This window comes from Gymnoscopelus braueri, assembly GCF_963280865.1.
Source record: "Gymnoscopelus braueri genome assembly, chromosome: 19".
In the NCBI taxonomy this organism is placed as follows: Eukaryota; Metazoa; Chordata; class Actinopteri; order Myctophiformes; family Myctophidae; genus Gymnoscopelus; species Gymnoscopelus braueri.
In genome coordinates, this window is record NC_137621.1 from 19848938 (window position 1) to 19875852 (window position 26915).

General features: G+C 44.8%; 1 protein-coding gene across 3 annotated transcripts; it reads left to right on the plus strand.

Annotated features, from left to right (window-relative positions):
• The first annotated feature begins 1000 nt into the window (after positions 1-1000).
• On the plus strand, positions 1001-25755 carry btbd7 (BTB (POZ) domain containing 7). Of its 3 annotated transcripts, XM_080413607.1 has the most exons (12): positions 1001-1353; positions 2190-2312; positions 7175-7407; positions 10709-11839; positions 16990-17198; positions 18006-18081; positions 18532-18692; positions 19085-19228; positions 19508-19697; positions 21675-21853; positions 22067-22471; positions 22634-25755. In XM_080413607.1, the coding sequence occupies exons 3-12, from the start codon at positions 7326-7328 to the stop codon at positions 23408-23410; spliced, it is 3354 nt and encodes a 1117-aa protein (XP_080269733.1). In that variant the 5' UTR covers positions 1001-1353; positions 2190-2312; positions 7175-7325; the 3' UTR covers positions 23411-25755. The 3 variants fall into 3 exon arrangements, with proteins under 3 accessions (XP_080269733.1, XP_080269732.1, XP_080269734.1); XM_080413606.1 differs by lacking the exon at positions 2190-2312; XM_080413608.1 differs by lacking the exon at positions 2190-2312 and having other exon boundaries at positions 1001-1220.
• Positions 25756-26915: the final 1160 nt, after the last annotated feature.

A 26915-nucleotide genomic window follows, 5' to 3' on the forward strand; every position in this document is an offset into this window, starting at 1 on the left:
CCTTATATATAGCACCTTATATTTTCTGTACATGACTATCGTAGATACGAAAGTAAAAGTCAGACTCGATTAAATACATCTATGAATGTCCTGATCCAAGGCTAGCCTAACCTAATGCATAAAGGGTTTCCTTGAAATTAAAAGGGTTGAGAATCACTTAAAAAATGCACCAGTTCTGTGTAAGATGTTTGGTATAATTGACATGCACTTTTTTTTTCCAGTGTTCAATTTTAAAGGGCAATTTCGCAGATTGTTCTGTGTGGCTCTGCAAGAGGCCAGCCATCTATAAGAGGGTCCGGTCTGTCTGTATGTCTGTCTGTCTGTCTGTCTGTCTGTCTGTCCAGAGCTAATCTTACAAACAGCTGGACCGATCATCACCATATTTGTTGTGCCCACTGCCATTATGCCACAGAACTACCGCTACATATTTTATTATACTTTTGAAATATTTAACTTTAATTTCATAATTGAAGTCAATGGTGCCCTTATTGGGCTGAAACCTTGGGCCAAATTTTGAGTCATATGTCATAGAATCTATGTACATGTACGGAGAAGTACGGGCTTTACTGTAGCCCCTACGGAACCTCTCCCTCCGCTAAGTAGCTCTTAGCGGAGGGAGAGCTAAGTAGCTCTTAGCGGAGGGAGAGGTTCCGTAGGGACTAGCTTTACTGGTGAAAGAGCAGGACGCACAGGGGGGGTGCTAGCCAAGACTATCGTAGAGTAGATACGAAAGTAAAAGTCAGACTCGATTAAATACATCTATGAATGTCTTGATCCAAGGCTAGCCTAACCTAATGCATAAGGGTTTCCTTGAAATTAAAAGGGTTGAGAATCACTTCTATATTATACAGCTACTACTACAGCGCCTTAGTTATCTAACCAGTACACAGCATATAAACAGCACTCCCGCTGACACACAGCTAGAGGGCGCTCGCAAATGTGTTATTACCACATCATACCGTGCTTGTCTTGTCGGGCCTCTTGGCCAGTCAGCACACAGCGCTGGGATAGGAGGCCATAACAAGCATCCAACCAATGGGGGAAATACCTAACCGAACCGAGGAGAAGAACAAAAACGCTTTAGTTTAAAATCGTCGCAATAAATACCGCAAATGTGCCGAAAAGTCGACGTAAGTGGGAATCCTAACAGATCGGGAACACGGACCGTTGGACGCTGACGTCGATCCGTGCGTAATGATTCTTGGAGTTGGAAAAAGAAGGTGTTGAGCTGCATTTTTTTCCCCCTGCCAGGGACAACTTGAGTCGGCTGCTAGTACTGGGTCACAACACAACTACGGAAGCTACGGGAGCTAAAGCATAAGGAATAATGGGTCGATCGCTCTCGAGTTTGTGGTAAATAACGACCAAATACGCTGTGTTTTAATGTCACTTGAAGTGGATCTTCTTTCGCTTGGGATTGAAGTCACACAGCGACACAACACTCAGATAGCCTACCTTTTAGCCAGGGCTATTAGGATATGCTACTAATTACAGGGCTCTGGGTGGATGTTTTTCGTGTGGCGGAGGCTGTTACAAAATATGTGGACCGACTCCTTGCATATTTTCAGGCTGTAAAGCAAACACTCCTACGTATTTGTTTTGATAATCACTTTTGATAGGGTTTCTTTCCGCTGTGCAACGATATAGCCTACAAGAAGCCTATAGAGCAACAATAGCTCCGTGCTGGATGGTAGGCTACCAACAAAGCGTTTGCACATCATTGATTTTTATAAAAGCTGCATTCAGCACATTATAGGACCCGTTCCGTTCCTTTCCAGTGGGCTCTGTGCATGATTGTATATTTTGTGTGCATTGGTTCAACATTAGCCTGCTACAGTACATGTTTCTGGTTATTGCTGCTGTGTCAAATAGTTGTTGATGGTTCATGCTATGGTAACAATTGTATCCTGTTATCTTGAATTGAAAGCTTATGTGAGCTGAAAAATCCACCTTATGTATCAAGATTCAATTGCAGCATTCAATTAAAATACTCCTCCTGGCTGTTTATAACACTTGGCCATACTTTTAAGTAGCCTACCTGTGCTTTATGACTGCATATTATTCAGCTACTTTAGATAAGTGATGGAGATGTGCTGTGTTGCCTATGATTTAAGTGTTGTGACTCTATTTTGTGAGCTCAGCTCAATGGGTGTTCAGTGTGTTTTAGACAATGTACATTCTGTCTTCAGGTTTCATCATTGTAATGGCGAGGAGCCATATGCAGTGTCCCCATAGGTGCTAATCCTTTGGTAATCTCACTGAAATTCTGTAAAGGCTCAGGATTCTGCAAGCCCAAGCACTCCATTTAACAGGTACGCCCATTATTGCCTGCCTGTCTTTAATGGCTTTGGGTGAATAGGTGTTTTGGCTGGACTTTATGAAGTATGAACATTCAGTTTGTTCATTTCATCAGGTTGAGAATTTGCATAATGTCAGTGCTCCAGGGCCACATAATCACATGTAATTATTGCAGTTGCATAGTCAAAGAGTTCTAGAATGGCATGGAGGACTGTGTGCTCACAAGTACTTGTCTTGTTGCAGTAGTTGTTTGAGCTGGACTTTGGCCTGAATGCTGTTTACACTGGCCAACTCACTGGATAGAGAACTTAACAAGACGCATTAGAGAGTTCACTTAAAACAGCTCTCATCACTGTGTTCCGAGAACACATTCATTCCATTTGGAGGTGGACCTTCTGGCTGTGTTTGTATAGTCATTAAAGGAGTGTGTATGTGCACTCTTGTTAAAAGATGCCCCTGTTAATTTCCCTTGGCAAGTTGACTGAGAGTGCTTCGTTCATTCTTGTCTACGTGTTGTTACGTCATGTTTAGACCCAAAGGTCATGATGCACTAGGAAGCATTTTAAAGCACTATGTTACCTTTCATTTCTTTATGGGCCAACACTTATTAAGCATCATCACTTGCAAAAAAACAAAAATGCACCAGTTCTGTGTAAGATGTTTGGTATAATTGACATGCACTTTTTTTTCTCCAGTGTTCAATTTAAGGTCAATTTCGCAGATTGTTCTGTGTGGCTCTGCAAGAGGCCAGCCATCTATAAGAGGGTCCGGTCTGTCTGTCTGTCTGTCTGTCTGTTAAGCTAATCTTACAAACCGCTGGACCGATCATCACCATATTTGTTGTGCCCACTGCCATTATGCCACAGAACTACCGCTACATATTTTATTATACTTTTGAAATATTTAACTTTAATTTCATAATTGAAGTCAATGGTGCCCTTATTGGGCTACCTTGGCCAAATTTTGAGTCATATGTCATAGAATCTATGACAGATGACTGAGGCCACATGAAGTCTACGATTGATATTGGAGCCATGCCATTCCCATGTGGATCCTGAGATACATGATTGGATTTCTAACCTGAATCCTAGTACCTCAAAGAAGACATGTGAAGATCATTCTGATAACACATGCTCTCTCAACGGCGCTGGAATCGTTCAGCACCCAGAATGCATTGTGAAGTGCCAGAGTGACAATAGAAAGATAGTATTATGCTAAAATATGAAACATAAACATTTGCCCAAAAATAGGGACGCCGTTGTTAATGTGGTTAAGTTCTGGCTGATAATGCCATGGTTCACTGTGCTCATTGACACGGGTTAATCCAGAGGCTCACTGTCATGAGTCATCTGATGACATTCACACTTGTGGTTCCTCTGTCGTTTTAGTGTTGATGTTTTCCAGTCCATTCTGATAGTTTCCTGTCGTTGTCCTGACAGAGACTGTAATCAGTTCAACAGCCGGATGCACTGTTAGACTGATTTGTCTGATTGGCAAGAGCATTGCAGAGCTAAGCAGTCTTGTTTTGCCCCAGAGTTTAGTCTTTCAGAGTCAAAATTGTGACATCATTATTATTTTAGAGGGTTTAATTTATTCCATTTTGTTTCGGTACTTCATGGCCTATATTCCTCTTGCGCAACTTGCTGCAGAGACGGTGCACACACACATCAATACCACAGAGGTCAGTCAGTGTTTAAATGTCCTGGTTTCTGATCCCTACCGCATTGCTCGTTATGACCTTTTAAGAACGCTTATGATTGTATCAAATATCCAGAGTCGCACAGTCTATGATTACCACCCCAGCCAGTATTATTTCTACCCAGCTTGGTTGGCAAAGCAAGTAATGACAGACTGTGCCTTCCTACTGGTCATTTGACAGTTTATCTGACTGCAGAAATGTTTACAAATGAGATTTTTCCAGGTAGGCCTATGTGTATATGGAAAACACTGGCGATGGATTGAGTAGATTAGCTGTCGTGTGACTACCACATTATTTTTAAGTTATTACATTAGTTGGTAAGTCCTCTGCAGTTCTTTAGAAATTTGATTATTTTCTTTATTTTTTTGCCAAATCTTCTTTGCTCTAATGAGATATCATAAGCTGATATCATGTTAACGATTGGGACTGAAATTCCCTGATGGAGAATTTAGTGTAGCAGAAATAATCAAAGGTAACAAGCCTTGTATATATCAAATTTTAGGACATAGCATTGTGGGATTCAATAATTTTCTATATTTCGGCTGTGATACTGGCATGGTGACTGCGAAAACATCAGAGGCTATGTCACTGCTCTCCTAACAAATAAAAGTGAAAGGCTTTTGATTTCACCTCATTCATGGGATTTTACTTGGGTCAGGGGAAGCCCTAAGAATAGGCCATTTTAAATTGTCTAAAAGTCATAATTGATAAGGATCCATAGTGGGGATATTGAAACATATTGTCATATACATCTGTTATTTTTAAACATTTTTGAAAAATCTTGAAAATGTTTTTTTTTTAAAACACAACTCTTCTCTTCCGAGAGGGTCCCTGGCACAAAACATTTTCAGATGCGGGTCCGCAGCCAAATACATATAATTTTGGGGGTCCTTGGCACGAAAAAGTTTGAGAACTACTGATTTAGAAGACATTTGTAGAATCGGCCTCAGGTCTTAAAACCACTGGCATATGACACAACAACTATTCCTGGACAAGTAATCACATATAGCTGTTCGATTAGTATACTAGACTCTAGTCTAGCCTAATCAAACGGTTTGACACAAACAATGTTGTTTGTATGACTTGGGTTTTGCTTGATATCCAAATATTTCTTTGCATCTGTTTTAGCTGTATCAAGTCCTTGTTAGGTCATCCCCATCAACTTCGCCACTGTCACCCTCATGCAAATGGCTGGTCGTGTGTGTTTATGTAGTGCGGCGATGGGCAGCAGTGAAGATCTGATACGATCTGCACTGGGACTGAAGGGAAGGGCTGAATTGAGGCAGTGTGAACAGAAAGAAACTCACATGCCTTCCTATTCCCTCTTTTCTAGCTGTGATGAAGAAATCCATATAAATGATTGATAAAGTGACTTGACTGTCATTTGAATAATACATCAGTCCTGTTCCTCTGCCTAGCGTTTTTGTATGGTAATGTGCTGCGGGAGGCCGGTCTGTTATACCTCTGTAAGTGGCTGATTTAAATACTATGATCGTCCCAAGTAAAGGCAAGGTGTGCGGTTTGACGGTGGCATCTTTGACTCTATACGTGTTCGTCTCTGTCTCTTTCACTGTGTCTGTCTCTAGTTGTGTGCACGCAAGGAGGGTGCAGATCTGTGGGGGTAGGGAGTGAGTCTTTCTCCTGTCAGCTCTCATTAGAGACGCATACTCCAGCCAGGCTGGCCTCTGCCCTTCCCGTCTGTGGCATTGCCCTCCTCTGTTCTTGCCCTGAACTCGGAACAGCCACACACAGAGTTTCTAACTCACGGAAGCGGCTGGAATTATTCAGCATGATCGGAGAGATTATGTTACAAGATGATGTTGGACGCCTCTTATTGAACATTACGCTTTCTGCATCCTGCACTGCAGCTGAAGTTAAATTTGGTTCACACAGTTGAATTTGTGTTTTTATTTTTTCATTTATTTTTAGCTCTGGTTCTTCTGTGTAGCAGAGAACCAGTGTGTTTGTGTTGTTCAACTGATGTGATGGTTGCATTGTTTTTCATCCCCCATCCCTTTGTAAACAAGACGACACATCTCAAGGGGTTGCTTCTCTATCCTACATATTCAAATTAAATCTCCAATTTTGTCCAAATGAATTCCCTGTGAAGCTTGGCTTATTTATGCTAGTCTAATGAAATAAAGATAAACGTGTGTGTGTGTGTGTGTGTGTGTGTGTGTGTGTGTGTGTGTGTGTGGAGGCTGTGGTTTTTCCATAGAGCCCTTGGGAGGTTGCAGACATTGTGATTTATTAGCATGGTGGGCAGAAAAAAAACTTGCAGTTTGAGATAAAGCAGATCTCCCATCACACCCCTGCTCTCAGTCTGGCCTCCCAGTAGAGAGACGAGAGGGGCTGTGTATGTGACTGTTTAGATGTTAGGAATTAAGGGGATTAAGGTTTGGGTGAAATAGCTTTGTTTTTGCTTCGCAGAATGACAAATCGTGTCCACTAATCTGGTTAAGCGAGGTAAACTGATCTTTGTGCACACACCGCACACACAGCACACACACACACACAGGTGATCAATGAATCATGTCTGAAAAGCGTGAAACTTTTCTGTCAAACGAGAAACATCTCAGTCAGGTTTGAGCAGGTTTAGTAGAGCATGTTTCAGGGTCAAGCCAGAGCTTGATCTGTAAAGAGAGACGTTGTGTGGGAGGTGGACTAGGAGTTATGTAGAGTGGGTGGTGCTAGGTCGTGCCTTCCTGCTCAGCTCACCGTACATCTGCGTTAAATTTGTTGTTGCCTGCCAGTCAGTATTTCCTGAGGGCCAGGCAGAGGAAGTCTCTGTTAACTTAAGACACCGTGGAGTGGTGTTTGGAGGCTGAACAGAGACACACGGTCTTCCTCCTGATGAGCAGTGTCACATGAAAAAAAAGAAAGACTGAGGGGAAAAAAGAATCAAGGAAGCTTTGATTCATGTTTGCAGTGGAAATCAATGCGGCTGAAACAATGTGAAAGATAGTGATATATTTATCTTGTTTTACCTTCGGCAACATTCACAGTAATATGTTATCAGTGACCCACCCCCCAAAAGAACAAACAAACAAAACAATGTCATCATATTGTAATCCTTACAGGGAGGTTACTCAACATTCAGCATTCAAGCACTCGGACTTAAACTACTTCCTTTCTTTTTTTGTCTTTCCCCTCCCTCTTTAATCTTCTTTCTCCCAGGTATGGCAGGCTGGGCTTGGGGCTCTGAAGAGGCTTCAGAGGACCAGCGCCTGAGCCACTGCGCAGACTGCTGAGGACTGGAATATTTTGCCTGGGCAGAATGACTCAGCAGGAGGGGGGACCCCCAAACAGCAAGTGAAGAGATCTGAGGATGGGTGCCAATGGATCAAGCTATCCGCACTCATGCTCTCCTCGTATAGGGGGAAATGCACAGGCACAGCAGACATTTATAGGTAGGTCATTGTATTAACCCGTTAAGACGGGGAACGCATCTGTGTAATTTTTGTTGCCAGACCCAAGGGGTCGGGCTTACATGAGGCTTTGTATCTGTTTTCTCCATACATGGGCATGGTCACTTTGTCCCCCGGCCCCAGCCAAAAAAGTCTGTCCCCCTTTCGTCACAAACTATTCATGACATCATTATTATGTCACAAGTATGTAATTAAGTAAAGCTCATCAACTAGGACTTCATTCTGGGTCTGGCAGAACCAGGTCTCCTGGTCTTGTTTAGATTTCTTTGGCTATTGAAAAATAAAAAATACAGATATACAAGCTCATAGCGTGGCACTCGGTGCCACGCTATGAGCTTGTAGATCTGCTATTTATTTTTGAAAATTGTGAAAATTTTCGAAAATCTATAATTTGAATATATATATATATATATATATATATATATATATATATATGTATATGTTTTTTAAAGCGAACATTTGTAACTCAAATATTTCCTTCTGGGGATTCTACAAATGTCTTAAAAAAAAAAGAAAAAAAAAGTATGTTGCTATAATATCAGTGGTTCTCAAACTCTTTTCATGTCAAGGCCTCCAAAATTATATGTATTTGGCCGCCGACCCCCATCTCAAAATATGTTGTTCCAGGGATCCCTAGAAGCAAAGACTTGATTTACAAATGTTAGCTTTAAAAATATACATATATTCAAATATTTGCAAACATTTTCACGATAAAAAAGAAAATAGCAGATATACAAGCTCATAGCGCTATGAGCTTGTATATCTGCTATTTTTTTAATAGCCAAAGAAATCTAAAATGACGATGCGTTCCCGGATTGAATGGACACAATATGCTGTGGTTTGAATCATTGGCTTGTGATGACTGAATGATGTTTCAAAGTCAACTTGGATGGCCATAAAGTTTTTTATGAATGCATTTTCAATTAGCGCGTGATCGATAGATACTCGCTTTACACGCATCACTGTCAGTCAAACATTATGTTTTCCCCGCCCATCACTTCTGGAACGAAAATCATGTGTGACTGATTTGCTTGACTGGAAATGTTCAAGCTGTATTCCATTAGATTTTTATTTTCTCTGGCGCTTCTCACAGGGAACTGCTCAACCATCGTCAAACTGCCTGTACCATTATTCCCAATCCAGAGTCGTATCCATCAATCTTTTTCATTAATTCTCATTGGAAGCCCGAAAGTGTTATTGATGGCCATTTCTGAATGCCTCCCTGACGCCTGTATGTTTGTTCTGATGATGTTAAGAGACGTTTTAGAGAGTGTCTGGCTGTAGTTCATTATTTGCAAATCCCCCCTACAATGATCAAAATGGCTACACCTATACTACTGAGATTTTGGCGGGGCAGTTATTTTTTCTTTATTGGATAGTAAAATGTGGAGAGACAGGAAACAAACGGGTCAAGAGAAGGGAGACGTATGAGACATGACGGAAGTCAGATTCTAAAATCAGCTAAATCAGACTTTGCTGACCTTGTTCGCTCACTGTTGTTTGCCGAATAGGCCTTGCTGTTCTTTCCATTGTACAGTAACTGTTGATGAGATTGTGATAAAGGGTGCTAACAAGTTGTTGGGCTGGCAAGTAATTAAGTGTCATGAGTCGAGTCATGATACTAGTGCTGTGTCTTTGTGTCGATAGGCTGCTTGTTAGAATCAGGTACTTTGTTTTTTGGCTCGACTGCAGTGTTGGGGGAGCATGCATGGGAAAGAATTGCTTGCTAATATTGTTTCTGTTGAACCTAGACAGAAAACGTTCACAGACAGCTTATGCTTTCTGGTGTACCGTAGATTATGTGCCTCAGCTGCAAACAGCTACTGTGGGTGTAACAACCATTGCTGGATGAGATACAGTATTCAGATCTTTTGATAAAATGTATTATATATATGCTTTTATCACCAATTTGATCACATTCTTATATGTTTATCACAAAGGATGAATTTTGAGTTGTTGTTTGTGATAGCTTTCTGATTGTAATGCAATTTAAGAGGCATACAACAGATGTCCACTAGAATCCCTTTGGCACATGGCCCACACTGCCCATGTTAAAACCTGGCCTGTGGCCCTCTGTGCAAAAGAAAATGGTCTGCATTTCTATAGCGCCTTTATCCAAAGTGCTTTACACACTGTGCATTATATTCACCTATTCACATACTGATGGTGCAGGCTGCCATCCAAAACTACCCCATCAGTTTCAGTGTCTTGCTCAAGGGAACTTCAACACAAAGCCAGGAATAGCAGAGGATCGAACCAGGAACCTCTCGAATCCCAAATGGCCACTCAACCTCCTGAGCCATACAGTAACTGCCCCAATAAATGTGGATGTTCCTGCTTTAGAGGCATAATTGGATTTTAATCAATGACTGTTTACCAAGAAGTTGAATCAATTATTCAGATGGTTTTTTTTTTCCCAGGCTTGAAATTCAAGGTAGGAAAAATAAATTGCAGTCTCTGAGAGCTTTGAGGTTTGCTCTGGGCCGTGGGGTTTCTTGGCCAAACGGTCCCAGGCTGGAGTCACAGTACACAGTCACAGTATTAGAATGATTACTATGTGGGTCATAGAGGGAGAGAGAGAGGCGCGCTTCCTCTGACATAAGAGTCCCTCCTCCAATGCCAACAATGACTACAATTGAGTATAATTGACTTGGGCTATGTGGGTGAATGGACTCAAGTTCATTGAGTGGCACAAAGCAGGACAAAGTTTTATATGACCTAATTGACTTGAGTTTGCTGATGTTTTAGCAAAAAAGGAAATAAGGACATTTTCTGTTGAAATAGAGATCCACATGCTTTGGTAGCTGGGTCAGGGTAGTGTGTGTTTGCCCTGGCTTAGCTGGTCACACCACAGAGTGGTAGAGACAGATTAGGTGTCTACCAGTCAGCCCTGCAGACTAAACACCAGTCAGTGTAAAGATGTGTTAACATTATTAAATTCAACATCTAACCACTTAAACGTTCTATACTTGGAAAACTAATACTTGGTTGACTGGGGTTGGTGCTGTGCTTGGTCTGCTCTATGCCAAGCTCACGACGCGTCACAATGCTTGTAGAGCCGCTGTTTTCGGCAAATGTTCCCCCAAGAATGAGGACGCTAGCCTAGGGTCAAATGGCTAACCAGGAGAAGGAGGCTGTTTTTAAGAAATTGCTTAGAGGACAATATCATGCAGCTGGACAATTATGAAAACATCCCACACATGTCTGGTGTAGACAATATAAAGCTCTTTGTTTGTCCAAACACAACCCAAAGCTAACCTTTACTTGTGTATATGTGTTGCAGGGACCTCGTCCTACTCTCAGCAGGGCTACGGCTGGGAGTCGAAGCTCTACAGCTTGGAACACAGCCATGAGCGTCCCACAGACAGGAAGAAGAAAAGTCTCGGCCTGGCCACTCTCAAGAGGAGATTCATCAAACGGAGGAAGTCCAGCCGTTCGGCCGACCATGCCCGCCAGATGCGTGAACTCCTGTCAGGGTGGGACGTTCGCGACGCCAACGCCCTGGTGGAGGAATACGAGGGCACGGCTGCCCTCAAGGAGCTGAGCTTCCAGGCCAGCCTGGCAAGGGCTGAAGCGCCCAGCCTGCAGCGGAACCTGGCTGCCCTCTACCAGCACAAGTACTGCACCGACGTAGACCTCATCTTCCAGGACACATGCTTCCCTGCCCACCGCGCCGTCTTGGCGGCACGCTGCCCCTTTTTCAAGACTCTGCTGTCTTCCTCCCCGGGTTATGGAGCGGAGGTCCTCATGGACATTGAGACAGCGGGCATTGACGTCCCCATGTTCTCTGCCCTACTTCACTACTTGTACACCGGGGAGTTTGGCGTGGGCGGGGCAGAGGATACCAGGCTGCAGAATGTGGATGTGTTGGTGCAGCTGAGTGAGGAGTTTGGAACGCCCAACTCCCTGGAGGCAGATATGAGGGGGCTGTTTGACTACATGTGTTACTACGATGCTCTACTCAGCTTCTCCTCGGACTCCGAGATGGCGGAGGGCTGTAACGGAGGAGGAGCCGGGGCGCCGGGGCCGGGAGGCAACGTGGGGCCGAGTGGCCCGGACGAGGACCTGAGGGCCCACAAGGCGGTGCTTTCGGCGCGCTCGCCTTTCTTCAGGAATCTCCTGCAGAGACGCATACGCACAGGGGAGGAGATGACGGAGCGCACGCTGCAGACACCCACACGCATTGTGCTGGATGAGTCCATCATCCCGCGGAAGTATGTGCGGGTTATCCTGCATTGTATGTACACGGACGTGGTGGAGCTGGGACTGGTGCTGCGGGGCAGCCCGTCTGCAGGCAGCCTGGGGGAGGTGCAAGCCCTGGTGGCAGGGGGACGAGGAGCCAGCACACGCACAGAGGAGGCTATGGAACTCTACCACATAGCTCTCTTCCTGGAGTTCAGCATGCTGGCTCAGGGTGAGAGAGAGACACACACACGCACGCACGCACGCACGCACGCACGCACGCACGCACGCACTCACGCACGCACGCACGCACGCACGCACGCACGCACGCACGCACGCACGCACGCACGCACGCACGCACGCACGCACGCACGCACGCACGCACGTACGCACGCACGCACGCACGCACGCACGCACGCACGCACGCACGCACACACACTCTCCTCTTGAGAGTGGCCACGCACACACACACACACACACACACACACACACACACACATAATGTGGATAAATGCCTGAATCACAAATGTAAAAAACATCGGCTGTCATGTTAACTGCTGCTCTGTGACTTCGACCCAACAATGTGAATTGGATGGATGGCCTCATAAAGGCCTCACTTTTTCTCTAAACACATTATGGTCTATAGCATAGCTCTGGCAAGTTTCCTGTCTCCCTCCATAAGGTTCATATATTCTATTTTGTGGCGTTCGTTGACCCATTCCCTTGATGTTCTCCCATCTCATAAAAGTGGATTGTGCAAATTGTATCTTGACATATATGTCTGCAGACCAGGCTGGTGTAAATGGAAACAGCATGGCTGATTGTGATGGGTGTCACAGCAGTGGCTGCCAGCAATAGATTGATATAGGCAGGAGGGTTTGTCCATGTCTCCGGCGGCAGACAGCTTATATTGATACACGCAGCTCCTGTCAAGACTTCATCAGTGATCTATCCATCATGATGTTGATATGGCTGCTGTCACCGTGGGGCTTGAAGGATGACCCCTAGGAGGACGGCAAAGGTTACAGCCAGGGAATTAGCCTATCTGAGATGCCTTAACTTGCTCAAACTCCTCCAAAGAGATGTATGTTTGGAAACCATGTAGCTTCTTGTGCATGCTTGCGATTAATTTGCCCCATCATAGATTCAACTAAAAGGGATCTATACAATCTGAATATCAATCAGAATAACCTTTTAGAATATTAGTTAACCTGCTGCATGCTGACTGCTACATGAAGCTCAGAGGGGTCTCTTATCGCATCCTTTGCCCACACTCTCTGTCATACAGCTATGAGGATTAACTGACATGCACGCCGGATAACGACCATTATACATGTATCCTACTCGGACAGGAAGGTGCAGGGATACAGTGATGGTGATAAACATGAAATGAATGTGTTCATAAAAGTTTTAAAACCTTTGCTATCCTCTGGGTTTGACTACTGCACAGCTATTGATGTTCAAGGGCAAGGAGTTGCTTGCCCTAGGACGTGCCTGCACAATGGACTGATCAGCACTGAACATGCGCACACGCATATACACACAATGCACAGCTTGGTTAGTAACCACCACCCTCCCCCTAAATCAGTGGTGGCACTCTCAGGGTAACTCTGGCAACTTAGGGACCACGAAAGCAGGCGATTCCTGTCATCCTGCACACACCACACCGGACCCCACACCCCCTCAGCGAGACCCTACTCTAGTGTATTTTTATCCTCTCTCTCTTCCCTCTCTCACAGAGCTGCACAGCTCTAATCAGTTCCCATGAAACCTCCATGTGGAATGTGGTGGGATGTCTCTGAGGTTGTGAACCAGTGTCACTCTATCAAGGTCCCCACTCTTTGTCCATGCTGGAGCGCCCTGTTATTACCCATTCTGGTTCTTTCGCTCTCACCTCGTCTCCTCTCCCTTTCTTGCTGTGCTGAACAGTCAAATCTGAGTGTTATAACAATAACTCTTGAGAGTGTAAAGATTGACCTGTAGGGGCCATTTTAATGGCCATTAACTCAGAATTTTACTGTGGAAACATTCAAACAAACAAAAACGAAAAATGACTAAGCATAACCAGGTTGAACTTGTGGTGCGCAAACATGATCATCTTGGACTCTAGAAATATCGTGCTCGCCCAAGTGTCAAATGAGCTTGGAGCAGAGCTGTGATTTGATTTCCATGTGACAGCCTTGTGTGACCCCATCTCAATGGCTGTCATTGCTGTTGAATTATCACAGGAGGCGACAGAGAGGCTTATGTCAGGGGTTTTATTATGTGGAGGAGACTTCTCATCTATCACAATGCACCCGCCCTACTTTCTGTCTATCTGTGTGTAGTGACTATCTGTCTTGTGTCCCAGTTCCAAACAATATAATACTTATACAGTATGTGCTATATAATCTATAAAACTTTGGCAGTTAGCATGCAAGATATTCACATATTGCCCCTTTTCACTAGCGGATAATGACACAGCAATTGATGGACATTGCAGAGCTGTGACTTAATCAATTGCCAATTGTGTCCATCAACCCCGCACTCAAAATTTTAGCATACATACGAGCAAGTAATTAAGTATACTGTATAATTTTTCCCTCAGTGTGAGTGCACTACATACTCAAAACACAGTCAGATTTAGTATATATTATGGAACTGGGACACAACAAAGAGTTGGTTTTGGCCCTCAGGGGCCTTTGGAGAGGAGCAGGCAGCTCTGACAGCTGAAAGTCGTTCCTCCTTATGAGGTCTCAGGACACTCTAGAAGCCTCTACGTTCAAACACTAACCGATATTAAAAGCCTTATTAATTTTTCAAGTACACCGCTGAGATGTGTGTGTGTGTGTGTGTGTGTGTGTGTGTGAGAGAGAGGGAGCGAGAGAAAGAGACACGCACGCACGCACGCACCGCCTTCAGTACCCTTTTTACAATAATTTCAGAGGAAGGCAAGGCAGTACTGTTTGCCTACTTTGAGCTACTTAAATCTAGACTCAAGACAACATTTCATTTCCAAAGAATGAGTTCCTTTTGTTCCTGGACAGAACATCAACTTTCTTCTGTTCACTTGGAATGTGGCCTGAGACATCAGGCGCTCTCTTCTTTTTGCTTCTTTTTTTCCCCCCTTCCTGTGCTTTTGGCCTTTTCTTATCCATGTGTTTGGACTGAGCGCTCCTCTGTGTAGAATAAAAGCTCGGGTCCTTGAGTAATCAGACATGTTTCACATTCAGAAATGCTGTTTACACCCGCCCCCAATGCAGCCGATGCTCCAAGTGGCTTTGGAAAACCGTGTTTTCTGTGAACATAAAAGGAATGGCGGAATTTTCGGTCCGATCCTGATTTTGGAGGGTCCTAGACCACCGATTACTGATGTCTTAACCGATATTTTGTATTGTATTTTGTATTTGAGAACATTTCACTTGAAAATAAATAAACTCAAATAACTTTTTGATAGATTAAAAAGAAATGGATACTGAACTGAAGTTGGTTTGTTTAACCGATGCGTTGTGAGCTTATCGATCTGCTATTTAACTTTTTTTTAAACATTTCAAAATGTTCGCCTATAATGACCAACAGGTTGAAAGTGGTAAAAAATTGGGACACATCAGCTGCATAATTGCTCATACCGAAAAAGTCATATAATGGCAAATATATCCGGCCTGACCAATATATCGGTCTTCTGTCTCTAAACACAAGAGCTCCAAAGAACAACAGCGAGACAAAAAAAACTGTGCAAGCTTTTCCTCCTGAGATAGCCATGCTCTATGGCAGGATGGATTTCTGCAGACGTGTTGATATTCAGCCATTCGGCAAGGCTCCAGTGGATGCGGTGTATACCACCTGGAGAGAGCAGGGGGAGGGCACACGTGGGAAGGAAGGGCCTTACTATTAGATATAACGCTGATTCTAACCTCGGCTCATAATAAAAGTGCTGCGTTTTAAAAAGACTCAGTGGTGCTGTGAATGCTAATAGGGTAATCGGGAACAGAGCCGTCTGCTTTCATGTGCCACTGGTCCCCGATGGCGCGTTTGTGTGTGAGAATTACTAGATGTGTGTCTGACGCAAAGGTGGAGTGAGTGAAAGAGGGATGGCGTCTACAGAAAAGGAAGACGGGAAGTGTGAGGGAGAGGCAAAGGAAAGGGAGGAGCAGACATATGGAATGCATCTACTCTTCCAGTTGGTTAATAGGAGATTAAAAAGACAGGCAAAATGCCCACGTACACATTTCAGCTTCATCTGACTTTTTGACAACACAGGGGCTATGCATTTAAAACATAGCAGGTGTCCACTTTGCATTTACATATGTGACTTGCTATTAAAAATAAAAAGGAGACCCCCACCCACCCCAAAAAAAACAGGAAATACTGCTTGTGTGTATGTGTCCAAGCAGGCATTGCACTCAAACGTGTGAGTAGGGGTTGGTTAGTTGGATAGGAAGCTTTGAATTCAAGCGCGAAGGGTTGCTGGAGTCATCACTCTAGAGCCCAGCATCCAATTTCCCAGAGTGCTTGTTCAAAGAGGAGGTTTGCAGGAAAGGCAGCTTAGATCTCCTGCTTGAAGATAAGAGTCCCTTAGGAGCGTGGCTACTGGCGTCTCACACCCAGTTAAGAGTTGACAGACAGGACAGGCATGGGCCAGGGGAGTGGGCACACCTGTGTTTGTAATATTTACCAAACTTCGCTCAGGTGGACTTTGTTTCCATCATGGGAAATTTCCTTTTTTAAAGTTCTTGATCAGAAAAGGCTGGAAAACAAGAGGGAATTTGTAAGCCTGTCCTGTTTCGGAAGTGAGAATAGCCAGCACTTACTAAGTGCACGTTAGCCTGAGTGTGATTCTGTCCAAATAGTTTGATGTCATCACTTTGCGTAGAGAGAAGCAGGTACATAATTCATAAGCCTCCAGTGCCTTTTTAATGGATTTTGGATTTTTGCAGACGTATATTTTCAACGTGTGTACACACATGCACGTTTTGAGCAAGGGGGCACATTTCCTCTGGCTGCTGTGTTTACTTAGTGTGGTGGAGGGGAGGTAGCTTAAGACTGAAACACATGAAGGTATCAAAGGCATTTCTGTGGGCTGCTGTGTTACAGAGTTAAACCACTGCCTGCTGTTCTGGTATGTGCTCTGATTTTTTGAAAAGGCCAAAAGCAGAGTGTGGGGGCTAATGGAGTCAAAACTACTGAAGGTAGTTGGTAGTTTTGTCTAACTGTGGCTTTATGATGACTACTTTTGAGTTCAGTTGAATCACTTTGCTGTATTTTAGAATTATAATGATGCATTAAAGGCAGCAGGTGGCATATGTATTCTGGGAAAGTCTGAAATATACCGTATGCCTATTCCATGAGTAAACAGTGTTCTTTGAGTGTTGTTTGTTTGACTGACCTCCTCCCTCCACCCAGGCTGTGAGGACATTATCGTGGAGAGCCTGTCCCTCGACTCTCTTGTGCCCATCCTAAAGTGGAGCTCCCAGCCCTATGGCTCAAAATGGGTCCACCGGCAGGCCATGCATTTCCTCTGTGAAGAGTTCAGCCAGGTGGTCACCTCAGATGTTCTCTATGAGCTTAGCAAGGAGCACCTGCAAAATGCCATCCAGTGTGACTACCTACAGGTAAGACATTGAACCGTCTCCTACACCCAACCCACATCACCTGGACAGAAATTTCATATTCGATACAAGCATTGAAAATGTTTTTTGTTTTGTGTCTTTCAATGGTGCAGGAGACAATAATTAACCAAAATCATCTCCTCCTGTTTTCTCTCTGTTGCTTCTCCTTTAGCCTGTGTTATTCAGAAGTTCTAATTAGGAATGAAACATGGAGAAACAATATTTGAATTGTGTTATCAAGCTAGTTTAAAGAAAAACACGACAATCTACAGTGGGCTAAACCATTTAAGTCCCATTGCCCAGCTGTAGTTGTCTGTGACCTTTTCAGCTCTGTGTTCTATTGCAAGTCTGCAGGAGCCCAGTTAGTTCGTGATTGCTTGGTGAAAATGTGAAGCACATAGCTGCATAAGAAGCATACACAGACATAGCCACTCGGAGTCCCCAGTTGTGAGAACATTTCCCTGAGGGAGATTGCCTTCAAACCAAGAGCCTAATCAAAGCTGAGCTCTCATCTACTCTGCGGAGCTCCTCAGGCATTAGACATGATGGTTGAGGTGAAGCGTTGTAATACAACCAGACAAACAAAACCCCCAGTCGGGCTTCGGTGCTACTGTGGGGTGACCTGAACCAACCTCATCCTCTGTGTCGCCCCTATCCTCATTCAACCACTTCTACTTTTATACCTCATCACAATATCTAACCTTGTCCTAATAAATTATCGCTCCCTTTCCTGTCCCTCTCTCCTCCTCCTCCTCCTCTCTATCTCACATCTCGCTCTTTTTTATCGCTCTACCTTGGTCTCATTCACAGGCGAGTGACCAGGACATTCTCAAGTACGTTGTTAAGTGGGGCGAGCAGCAGCTTATTAAGAGGATGGCAGACAGGGGTAAGATAATACACACTATAATTACCCTCCGAGCAGCACCCCTAATGGCTCTGAGAAAATTACCCACTTACCAGAGCCTCCAAAGTACACTTAAAAGCACTATAAAAGGAGCCTAACTTTACCCTGAAAATTAAGACACTAAGAAGGACCTTGATGGTGTTTGCATCTTTATGTTCTGTGGACACTATTAGCAACCTTTTTGGTGTAAGTTTTTATAGTGTTGCATTGCATGGTGTGCTGCAGACGGTGTTAAAAGCTAAACAATTCCACCTAGAACACTTCTCCTTCATAGTTCCTTGAACTTGAAAGAACAGTGAGAAAAGGACTGACGCTAGGTGGTACAACGGAGGGTCATCTTAACAGATTGAAAAAAAGGCTAGTCATGGTTAAGTGAGCTGTACGAAAACGCACTGGTGCTGATGGCTGTTGTTGATGCTGTTGTTCACCCAGAGCCCAACCTACTGAGCGGCACTGCCCACAGTGTGAACAAACGGGGGGTGAAGAGGAGAGACCTGGATGTGGAGGAACTGAAGGAGATCCTTTCTCCCCTGCTGCCCTTTATCAGGACTGAGCACATATTACCTGCCAACAGTGATGTCCTCTCTGATGCGGTTAGTAGTTCTGAATGCCTTTGCTTGTGCTGCATTCAAGATACCGGAACCATAAAAAAAAAGAATAGTTGTGAAACAGAATTTTACTTCATAAAATCGCAACAAAAACATGGTAGAAAGCATGTCATACTTAGTGGGTAGAATTTAATATTATAAAAGTGTTTGTTTACTTATTTCAACACATGAATAAGTGCTTGTATAATTTCCTGCGGTTATCCATGTTTTTTCCCTCACTTAAAGCAATTTCTGGGTGTCAGAAATGTCCTAGTTGTGAAACCAAGTTCAAAGTTGTCTTGAATGCTGCATTAGTGCCTGTATGTACTGTACATATGTCATTGATTGCCAGCATCCTTTTTTAAAACTGAGCGTTGACGTGTGCCTTCTGTCAACAGCTTAAGAGAGGTCTGATTAGCACCCCGCCTTCAGACATGCTGCCCACAGCTGAGGGGGGCAAAGCCAACGCCTGGTTGAGGCAGAAGAACGCTGGCATCTACGTGCGCCCCCGTCTGTTCTCTCCCTACGTGGAGGAGGCTAAGGTAGAGCCCGCCTATTAATCTCTGTCCCATATAGAACCATGACAACCTTTTTAGTTCAAGTTCAGAAGTGCCAGGGATCGTTGAATAATAGTCAACTTCTCTCCTTTTGCACGCCTGCCATACGCCAACCCACCAACATAAATATTTATGAGCTCATACTTTAACCGAGAAAAGACTCATTAGGTGCAGTGGAGCTAGCTTTCACACCCCATTTAGTGCTCTTGAATTCAGGGCTTCACCACTCCACATCAGTCACAGCATATCTCTCACTGTCCCCAGTCTGTGCTGGATGAGATGATGGTGGAGCAGACAGACCTGGTGCGCCTGCGACTGGTGCGCATGTCTAATGTTCCTGACACCCTCTACATGGTCAACAATGCCGTGCCACAGTGCTGTCATATGATCAACCACCAGCAAATGGCCGGCAGCCAGTCCACAGCTCCCTCAGTGGTAGCCAATGAAATTCCAGGTAAGAGGATGATCATGTATCAAGTTGCAAATGACAAAGCCACTGTTGGCTTTTCTTATCTTGGTTGTTACTGCAAACATGCTGAGTCATCTTCGCTAGTGATGGACTGCCAATTATGGAGCATCCTGGCAGTTCAGGCAGGCACAGGTGTCAAATCGGTCCCACGCTCATACACTCTCCAATCAGATACGGCCACAATCCTAATGGTTCAACTTGGCGGCCTTTTTAAACAGACTGACACTCGGGCGCTTGGGTGGCGCAGGAGTAAAGTACCTGCACATCACTACAGAGTCTAGGGTTTAGAATCCACCGTGGTGCATCTGGCTTGCCCCAGCGTCTACACAAACACAATTGCCTGTGTTTGGGGGAGGGAAACGGGCTGGGACGGTGCCTTTCAGTGGCGGGTGTTGAACGGGAGTAAAACGGAGGCACACGTCTCACTGGCCGGTGAGCCAGTAGGGTACAATAGCAGTGGTAAACCACAGAAACATGTGGATTCATTGGAATTAATGGCTAAATTGGGAGGAAAAAGGTGTAAAAATAAGTGGCTACTTTGAATTAAACATTTTAAAACAAATAAAGCAGAACAACACTCACTCTTAAGGCCATGTGTACACCAAAGCATTTTATCCCAGCTGAAAACGCAAGGTGCTCTGCTAAAAACACTTCCAAACCCCCAGAGTTGAAACTATTTAAACTATGGGCGCCCAGATAAAAACGTCAGACTTCTGAGACTTGAATGTGTAGCGCAAATAGACGTTCAGCACCTTGTCAACCTGCTGCCATTTCCAAAAGATTACAAAAATAAAATGTATTAAAAACATAAGCTGCGCTCACAAAAAAACGTCTTGGTGGATAGACACAGACCCTAAATGCTACATGCTCAGCATAGCTTACCGTCAGCTCGTGCAGCATTTCAGGGGTCTATCTCTCCACCTTCCCAACCTCCTCCTGTAGTACGAGTAGGAGGTTGGGGAGGTGACAAATACTAGTATGTCATTGTCTCCGCCGGAGGTGGAGAGTATGTTTTCGCTTCGTCCCGCCGTGTGTTCACCTCCCTCCTAGCCAAGCTAACATTGGTCAAGCTCCACGTGACACGTGTCAATATGTTGACACCAATGCCTTTGATTGGCTAGAGGGACGCATGACGAAATAAAATCCTATAAATAGGTGTGTCACTTCAAAAAGCCATTTATGATTTTTGAAGTGAGGTAAGACAGGATCAATCAGTCTTGATTGGAACAGTACCTTCCAGTACAAATCACCCGTCCGTGCGTGTGTGTGTCCCTCTGAGAACACCTAAAATCACCTAAAATCAAGCAAAGGCGCAGAAGGCCAAAGCTAAGAAAGCATACTCATCTACAACAGTAACACAGAAGAGGACTATAGAGTTGAATTGATCCCACAACAAGGCCGAAGTCTTAATACTGTAACAATTGGCCACCTTGATCAAATACATTATGTAGCACTAGAGAAAACTGACATAGATCAAACACACCAATCAACTGCTGAAACTGTTCAAGACAATGAAGATGAAGAAGACAGACAAGCATTTGAACAAACCAGTCAATTACGACGACTCCCATATGACACATTGCTTCAAGAAGAACATTTTTTAGATGCAGACACTACATATTCAGTCGCCCCTGCAGAACACCAAAAACCACGCGCATTCTACCAAGACGACCCGTTCTACCAAGACGACCCGTGCTATTAAAATAGCACGGGTCTGCTGGCGGAGACTTGTGCTCCGAGGAGCACATTTTCTAGTTCAATGTGTTTTTATACTGTATCATGTTGTTTTAATAAGTAAAAAAGTGTATCTTTAAGTTCTGCCCCATGAGGGGTTCATATGTCTATTTTCATGTCCACATAACTGTGTATTTTGAGGCTCTGCTTTTGCAATATCATTGCAATAAATGTTTTTATCTCTACAAAAGTGTCCTGCTGACTGAAGTGTGTGGGTTTTTTTTTCAGTGCCACGGCTATCTATGGTGAAGGACATGATCCGGAGGCTTCAGGAGCTGAGACATACAGAACAGGTGCAGAGGTCCTACGCACTCAACTGTGGCGAGGGAGCCACCGTCAGTTATGAGCTCCAGCTGCGCGTGCTGCGGGAGTTTGGTCTCGCAGATGGAGCCACGGAGCTACTGCAGGTGGGTAGGGAGCTCAGATGTCCCCAGGGTAGTGGAGAGGACTAGGCCTAGGATAATAACAGGGCTGGTACCGCAGCATACGCAGACCTCTAACATTCCCAGGGAGAATATAGACTCTTTTTTTTTTCCAGTGTCACAAAATCTCTGTCCTGGGAAATATAAGATCTAACAATGTAGTTCACTGTCTTTTTTTCTTTATTTCTTCTTCTTCAGAACCCTTACAAGTTCTTCCCAGATGAGCGTTTCGGAGATGAGAGCCCGATCCTGGCTCTGCGCCAGGTGGGTCGCTGTCGGGTCAACAGCAGCCCGGCCATGGACAGCATGTTCACAGAGCTGGAAGGGCTGCCGGGCTTTCATCCTCCTCTACCTCCTCCGCCTCCCCCCTACCACCCCCCCGCCGCTCCCGGCCACGCCCAGCTGAAGGGGGCATGGCGACCCCGCGTGCCTATGCCCGCGCCCACCCGCTCCTTCTCCTACCCCTGTAACCGCACCCTGATCCAACGCCATGCGGCCGTCAAGCACGGTGGCTCGGACTACTCCTCTGTGCCCAGGCCCCAGCCCCCGGACTGCACCAACCCACAGGCTATGGGCAGAGCCTTGCTGTCGGACCAGCAGGCGGTGAGTGTGAGTGTGTGTGTGTGTGTGTACTAGCTGTGCAGTGTCCTTGTATTCCTTTCCTGTTTACTCGAGTGCAGCTGCAGGCATTTGCGCTGGGATCATCATGTTGCAGCCGAATTGTTAAGTTGAGTCATGAATTGTTGTTTGTGTCTCCTGGTCCAGATGAGCATGGAGCCGGTGATGAGGGAGTTCATGCCTGACATTGCGCTGGGCGTCTCGGTCATGACCTTGAGGGAGCAGCACATGGCAGAGATGGACCGGGAAGGTCCTCACAGCCCTATGGGCCCCTCGGGCCCCCACCACCCGCCCCACGGTCCCTGCCCGTCCACGCGCCTCAGCCACAACCTCGGTCCCGGACACGGCCACTCCTGTAAGAGACATGCTCCCGAACCCAAGCCGGAGGCCCAGGCCGAGTTCCCCGACCTATACGACTTCTCTTGTCGACCCGCAACCCCGACCTCCTCTCACCCCCTGCCATCCTTTGCGGGACCGGACCTCTACAGCCACAGCTGTAAGGGCACCGGTTCTTTCCCGTCCTCGTACCTTTCGGAATCCCAGCCCCAGGGCCATGCCCCAGGACGCACTGCCCCGGATCCCTTGCGGCTGGACGTCCTGGGTCTGGCCTCTCAGAGGCAGGACGGGGCTCTCGCGAGCCCCTCCGGGGCGCAGCCCAGGATAGGACATATCCCGAGGGGCCGATCCAACGAGACGGACCTGACGCACGGCCTGGGCCATTTGCGATCCCCCAGTGGAAACATGGATGGGTATGAGGAGAGGCACTCAGGCCCCAGAGAAGACCCAGAGGACATGGTTATTGTAGCTGGAGAATCATCAGGCTCAGGGCCCCTCCATCAGCCTCATAGTGTCAGTGAAGAGGCTGCCAGAGACCGCAGGTCACCCAACAAACCTGACTACCCTTACAAGAAATCTGCACTTTAACCCCAGTGGAGGACCGTGGGGGTTGAGTTATGAAAAGGGAAGAATGAGAAGATAGGATCTCCTTCGCAAGTGGATGGCAAAGCACTAATTTGCGTGTATGCATATATGTTTTTCTCTGTGTGCATGTTTGTGTGTGTGCGCGTCCGTGTGTATGTGTGTGTGTGTGTCTGTAAGAGAGAGTGAGGGAAAAGGGGTGGTCGATAGTTGCTATTTATAGAGTCTGTCCCTTTTGTCCTACCTCTGTCACACAGTGCTACCCATCAGAGAAAGTGTAGAAAGACTGAGAGCTGGAGGTCAACAACCAATGGAATTGATCTCTTTATGCCCACCATAAGTTCTGCTGGTTTAGAGCTAGACTTGAGATGGATTGGGGTGGAAGAATTGGTTTTCCTGGCTGAGTTTCTTTGCAACGACAAAACGGTTAGCTCTGTGCCATGCTAATTACAAGTAGAATAGGTTAAAAGCAATAGCTCAAAAAAATGGAACTGATATTTTTAATCAAGACTCCTCCTCTCCCCTGCATAGAATGGGGGAGGGGGGGCTGGATATGAATCTCGATTTTAATCAAGTGAACAACAGCACTCGGTCCGGGACAGAGATATCATCGTGATAAAATCATGTGCAAACATGTCGGGCTGTATTCCTTCCTCCCTTGATTTTCTACTTTCCATTCTTCTTCCTGTAGCATTCCTATAGCAACTCACCGGACTAGTTTTCCCCTCCCTTCCAGGTCCAGGTTCTGGAGTGCCTGATGAGTAATGGGCTGAGGCTAGGTCACCCAAGGCGGAAAATGGATCAGACAGGAAGTAGGTCGGCAATGCTGCCATTGTCCTTCTGGTTTATAATTGTGTCCAGTGCTAACTAGCACAGCCTCTGCGGAGGAGCCTCTGGCTCGAAAGCAAGAGGAGGTCGGAGGGGAGGGGAGGGGAGGGGCGTAGGCAGGTTGGTTTCCGAGACAGTAAAAATATGAAGCCTAATTGATACTCTGTCGTACAACAGTGTCTGTAACAGAAAGATGCAACGCATCGAGCGATACGGTATAAATTAGGGGTTAGGGTGCCATGGCAACTGACCATAGTGGTCAAATGGAGCAATGGGGTTTTGTTGGTCTTTTAGCCAAACAGAGGGTGTGCGTGTGTGTGTGTGTGTGTGTGTGTGTGTGGGGGCGTGTGTGCGTGCTTGCAAGGACTGGTTTCTTATACACAGGTGTTTAAACAATCTCAGTACTGTACACTCCCATCCTTAGTCAGGTCTGTATGTACATATCAGCTCTAGGCTCTGAGATGATTAGGATTGACCACAGAGGTGGTCAACATGCTAGAACCCCATTCGTTCGATAGCATCAAACGATCAAATATAAAGCCTTAATACACGTTTGGGATATTCAGTTTAAGTAACCTTTTTATTATGAATCAAGTATGATGTCATCGTTACTACCCCTGTTAATCGCTTATGTGACTGTGTTGTGCACCAGTGGCTTCACAGTTCTTCTGCAATGGAGTGGCGATGACACTCACTTTACCACCTTATACCAAGTATAACTATAGCCTCCATTCTGCCACCTCCTGGAGGATCGTGGACCTGCACATTTAGAGTTTGGGAAACAGAAACATGCAAGTGCAAACATGAAAGCCCATTAACATCCATTCAGCTTTTCTTTCGATTATACAACCTATGACATGAGCAACATTGCACTGCAGGGGCAACCCATCTCTTAGCTGAAGGGAAAAGATCAAATAGAAATTGAACAAAAGGATTCTTAGACTGAAGAACGGGTTGGCGATTCCTGTCTGAGCATTAGCCAGTCATATCTCCACCCCAGTCTTATCGTGGACATTGTATATAACTGATTGAGTTCCATCCCATTCTAATGAATTGTTAACGATTTTCCTTTATTATTATCACACACATGAGTGGTTGTTGAAGGTTTGTGTTTGTACTGTAGTGGACAACACTGTGTACTTGTCTCTGTCATGAAATTTTACAAAGAATGTGTGGTATGAATCATAAAGATTGTCTCAGAATCTATTTTAATATCTGTCTTGTTCTTAAATGTTATGCATTTAGGGCAACTTGTTCAATATCGTAGGTGTTTAGATGTAATTTTATTTCCCCCCTCCTAGTTTTCTTTGCTTTTAAAGTAACAGGAATATGTAGAGGATCTGAAGATAATTCGCTCCCTGCTTTGCAGTTATGAAGTTGCCGGGCAGAAAAATCATTTTTCCATCTAGCTTGCTTCATGGGGAAAAAATGCAAAACTCCCGATTCCTCCCCATGTTCATGTTGAGTAGTTGTTTTATTTTCCAGGACAGTGTTCCATTGAATAAAAAAAGTCCTCATTCTGCTCTTTGCTGTAGAAGTCAGTGCCTTCCCCCGCCTGCGGCTGGGCTTTTATTGGAGAAGTGACTTTGATGTCTATGCAAGCCTTTTCTACCAGCTTACCAGCCTGCATCAAATAGGTCTTTGAAATCTTATGTAGCTAGTTTTGTGTACATAGTTTTATTATTTAGCACCTTTGAAACTGAACCATCTGAAAATGTGTGATTGCTTGTGTTGAATTTATAGCAGGTACATTGTACTTGTGTATGGTATCATAAAAACACTTTTGTAGATTGATGTACTAAGTTGCATTTAGTTTCACTGAATCTATTTTTCTACTGTTGCCTCAAAAGGTGCATAACAGTGGTAAACTTCAGCATCCTCAAAATAAACTGGTTTGATATTATGGAATTACATTGCTTTGAATACAGTTGTTTTTGTCCTTTAGAAATGTATAACTTAGTTTTATCATCAGAATCCTTCACATCACTTGAGCAAAAAGAAGGGGTTGCATTATTGGTGGACATAAAAACGTGTTAAAATGCAACACAAACATTTAGCTTGGTCAAAAAGGTTACACTTCACATGTATTCACCAGAACATTTCTGAATTGACAATAGCTTTTATGTCCACTGAATATTCTCATGTATCTCAGGACACCATACAACTGTGACAAAGTGACTGCATTTCAGTCTATGGGAAAGACATCAGTAAATGGGGTCAGAAATTGTGATCAAAAGTGCGCATTCGATAACCATGTTGCTTGTACATTAGTAAGGGAAAACAGAAGAACAACTCGGGTGACTGAGTGTCATTGCAGGATATGATCAGACAATCAGAACAGTCCATTGACAACTACATAGTGATGTTATTGTAGGGTTGCAGTAGGCAGAAAAAAGTGATATGTCAGACGAGTCATCCTTTCACCATATTCTCCACAATTGGAGCACTCATTCACACCTATGACACATACACTCAATACAGGCCTGGATGCTTGACTCCTTCAGTGAGTGGGTCTGTTCTGCTCTGGGAAGCATTTTTATGGCATGGGTTTGGGTTCACTTATCCCCAGGGTCACTCCAAATCAATACAAAATGATTGAGTGATCACCTTTATGCTAAGATAAAACTATATATCATGATGGGAGTGGTCTCTTCCACGATGACAAGGGGCACGAGACATCACT

Excerpts from the sequence above, each read along its gene's own strand:
- btbd7 (XM_080413607.1), top strand. The coding sequence starts at position 7,326 with ATGGGTGCCAATGGATCAAGCTATCCGCACTCATGCTCTCCTCGTATA. Across the intron at positions 17,199-18,005 it reads TCCAGTGTGACTACCTACAG|GCGAGTGACCAGGACATTCT; the intron begins GTAAGACATTGA and ends TCTCATTCACAG. Across the intron at positions 19,229-19,507 it reads CCTACGTGGAGGAGGCTAAG|TCTGTGCTGGATGAGATGAT; the intron begins GTAGAGCCCGCC and ends CACTGTCCCCAG.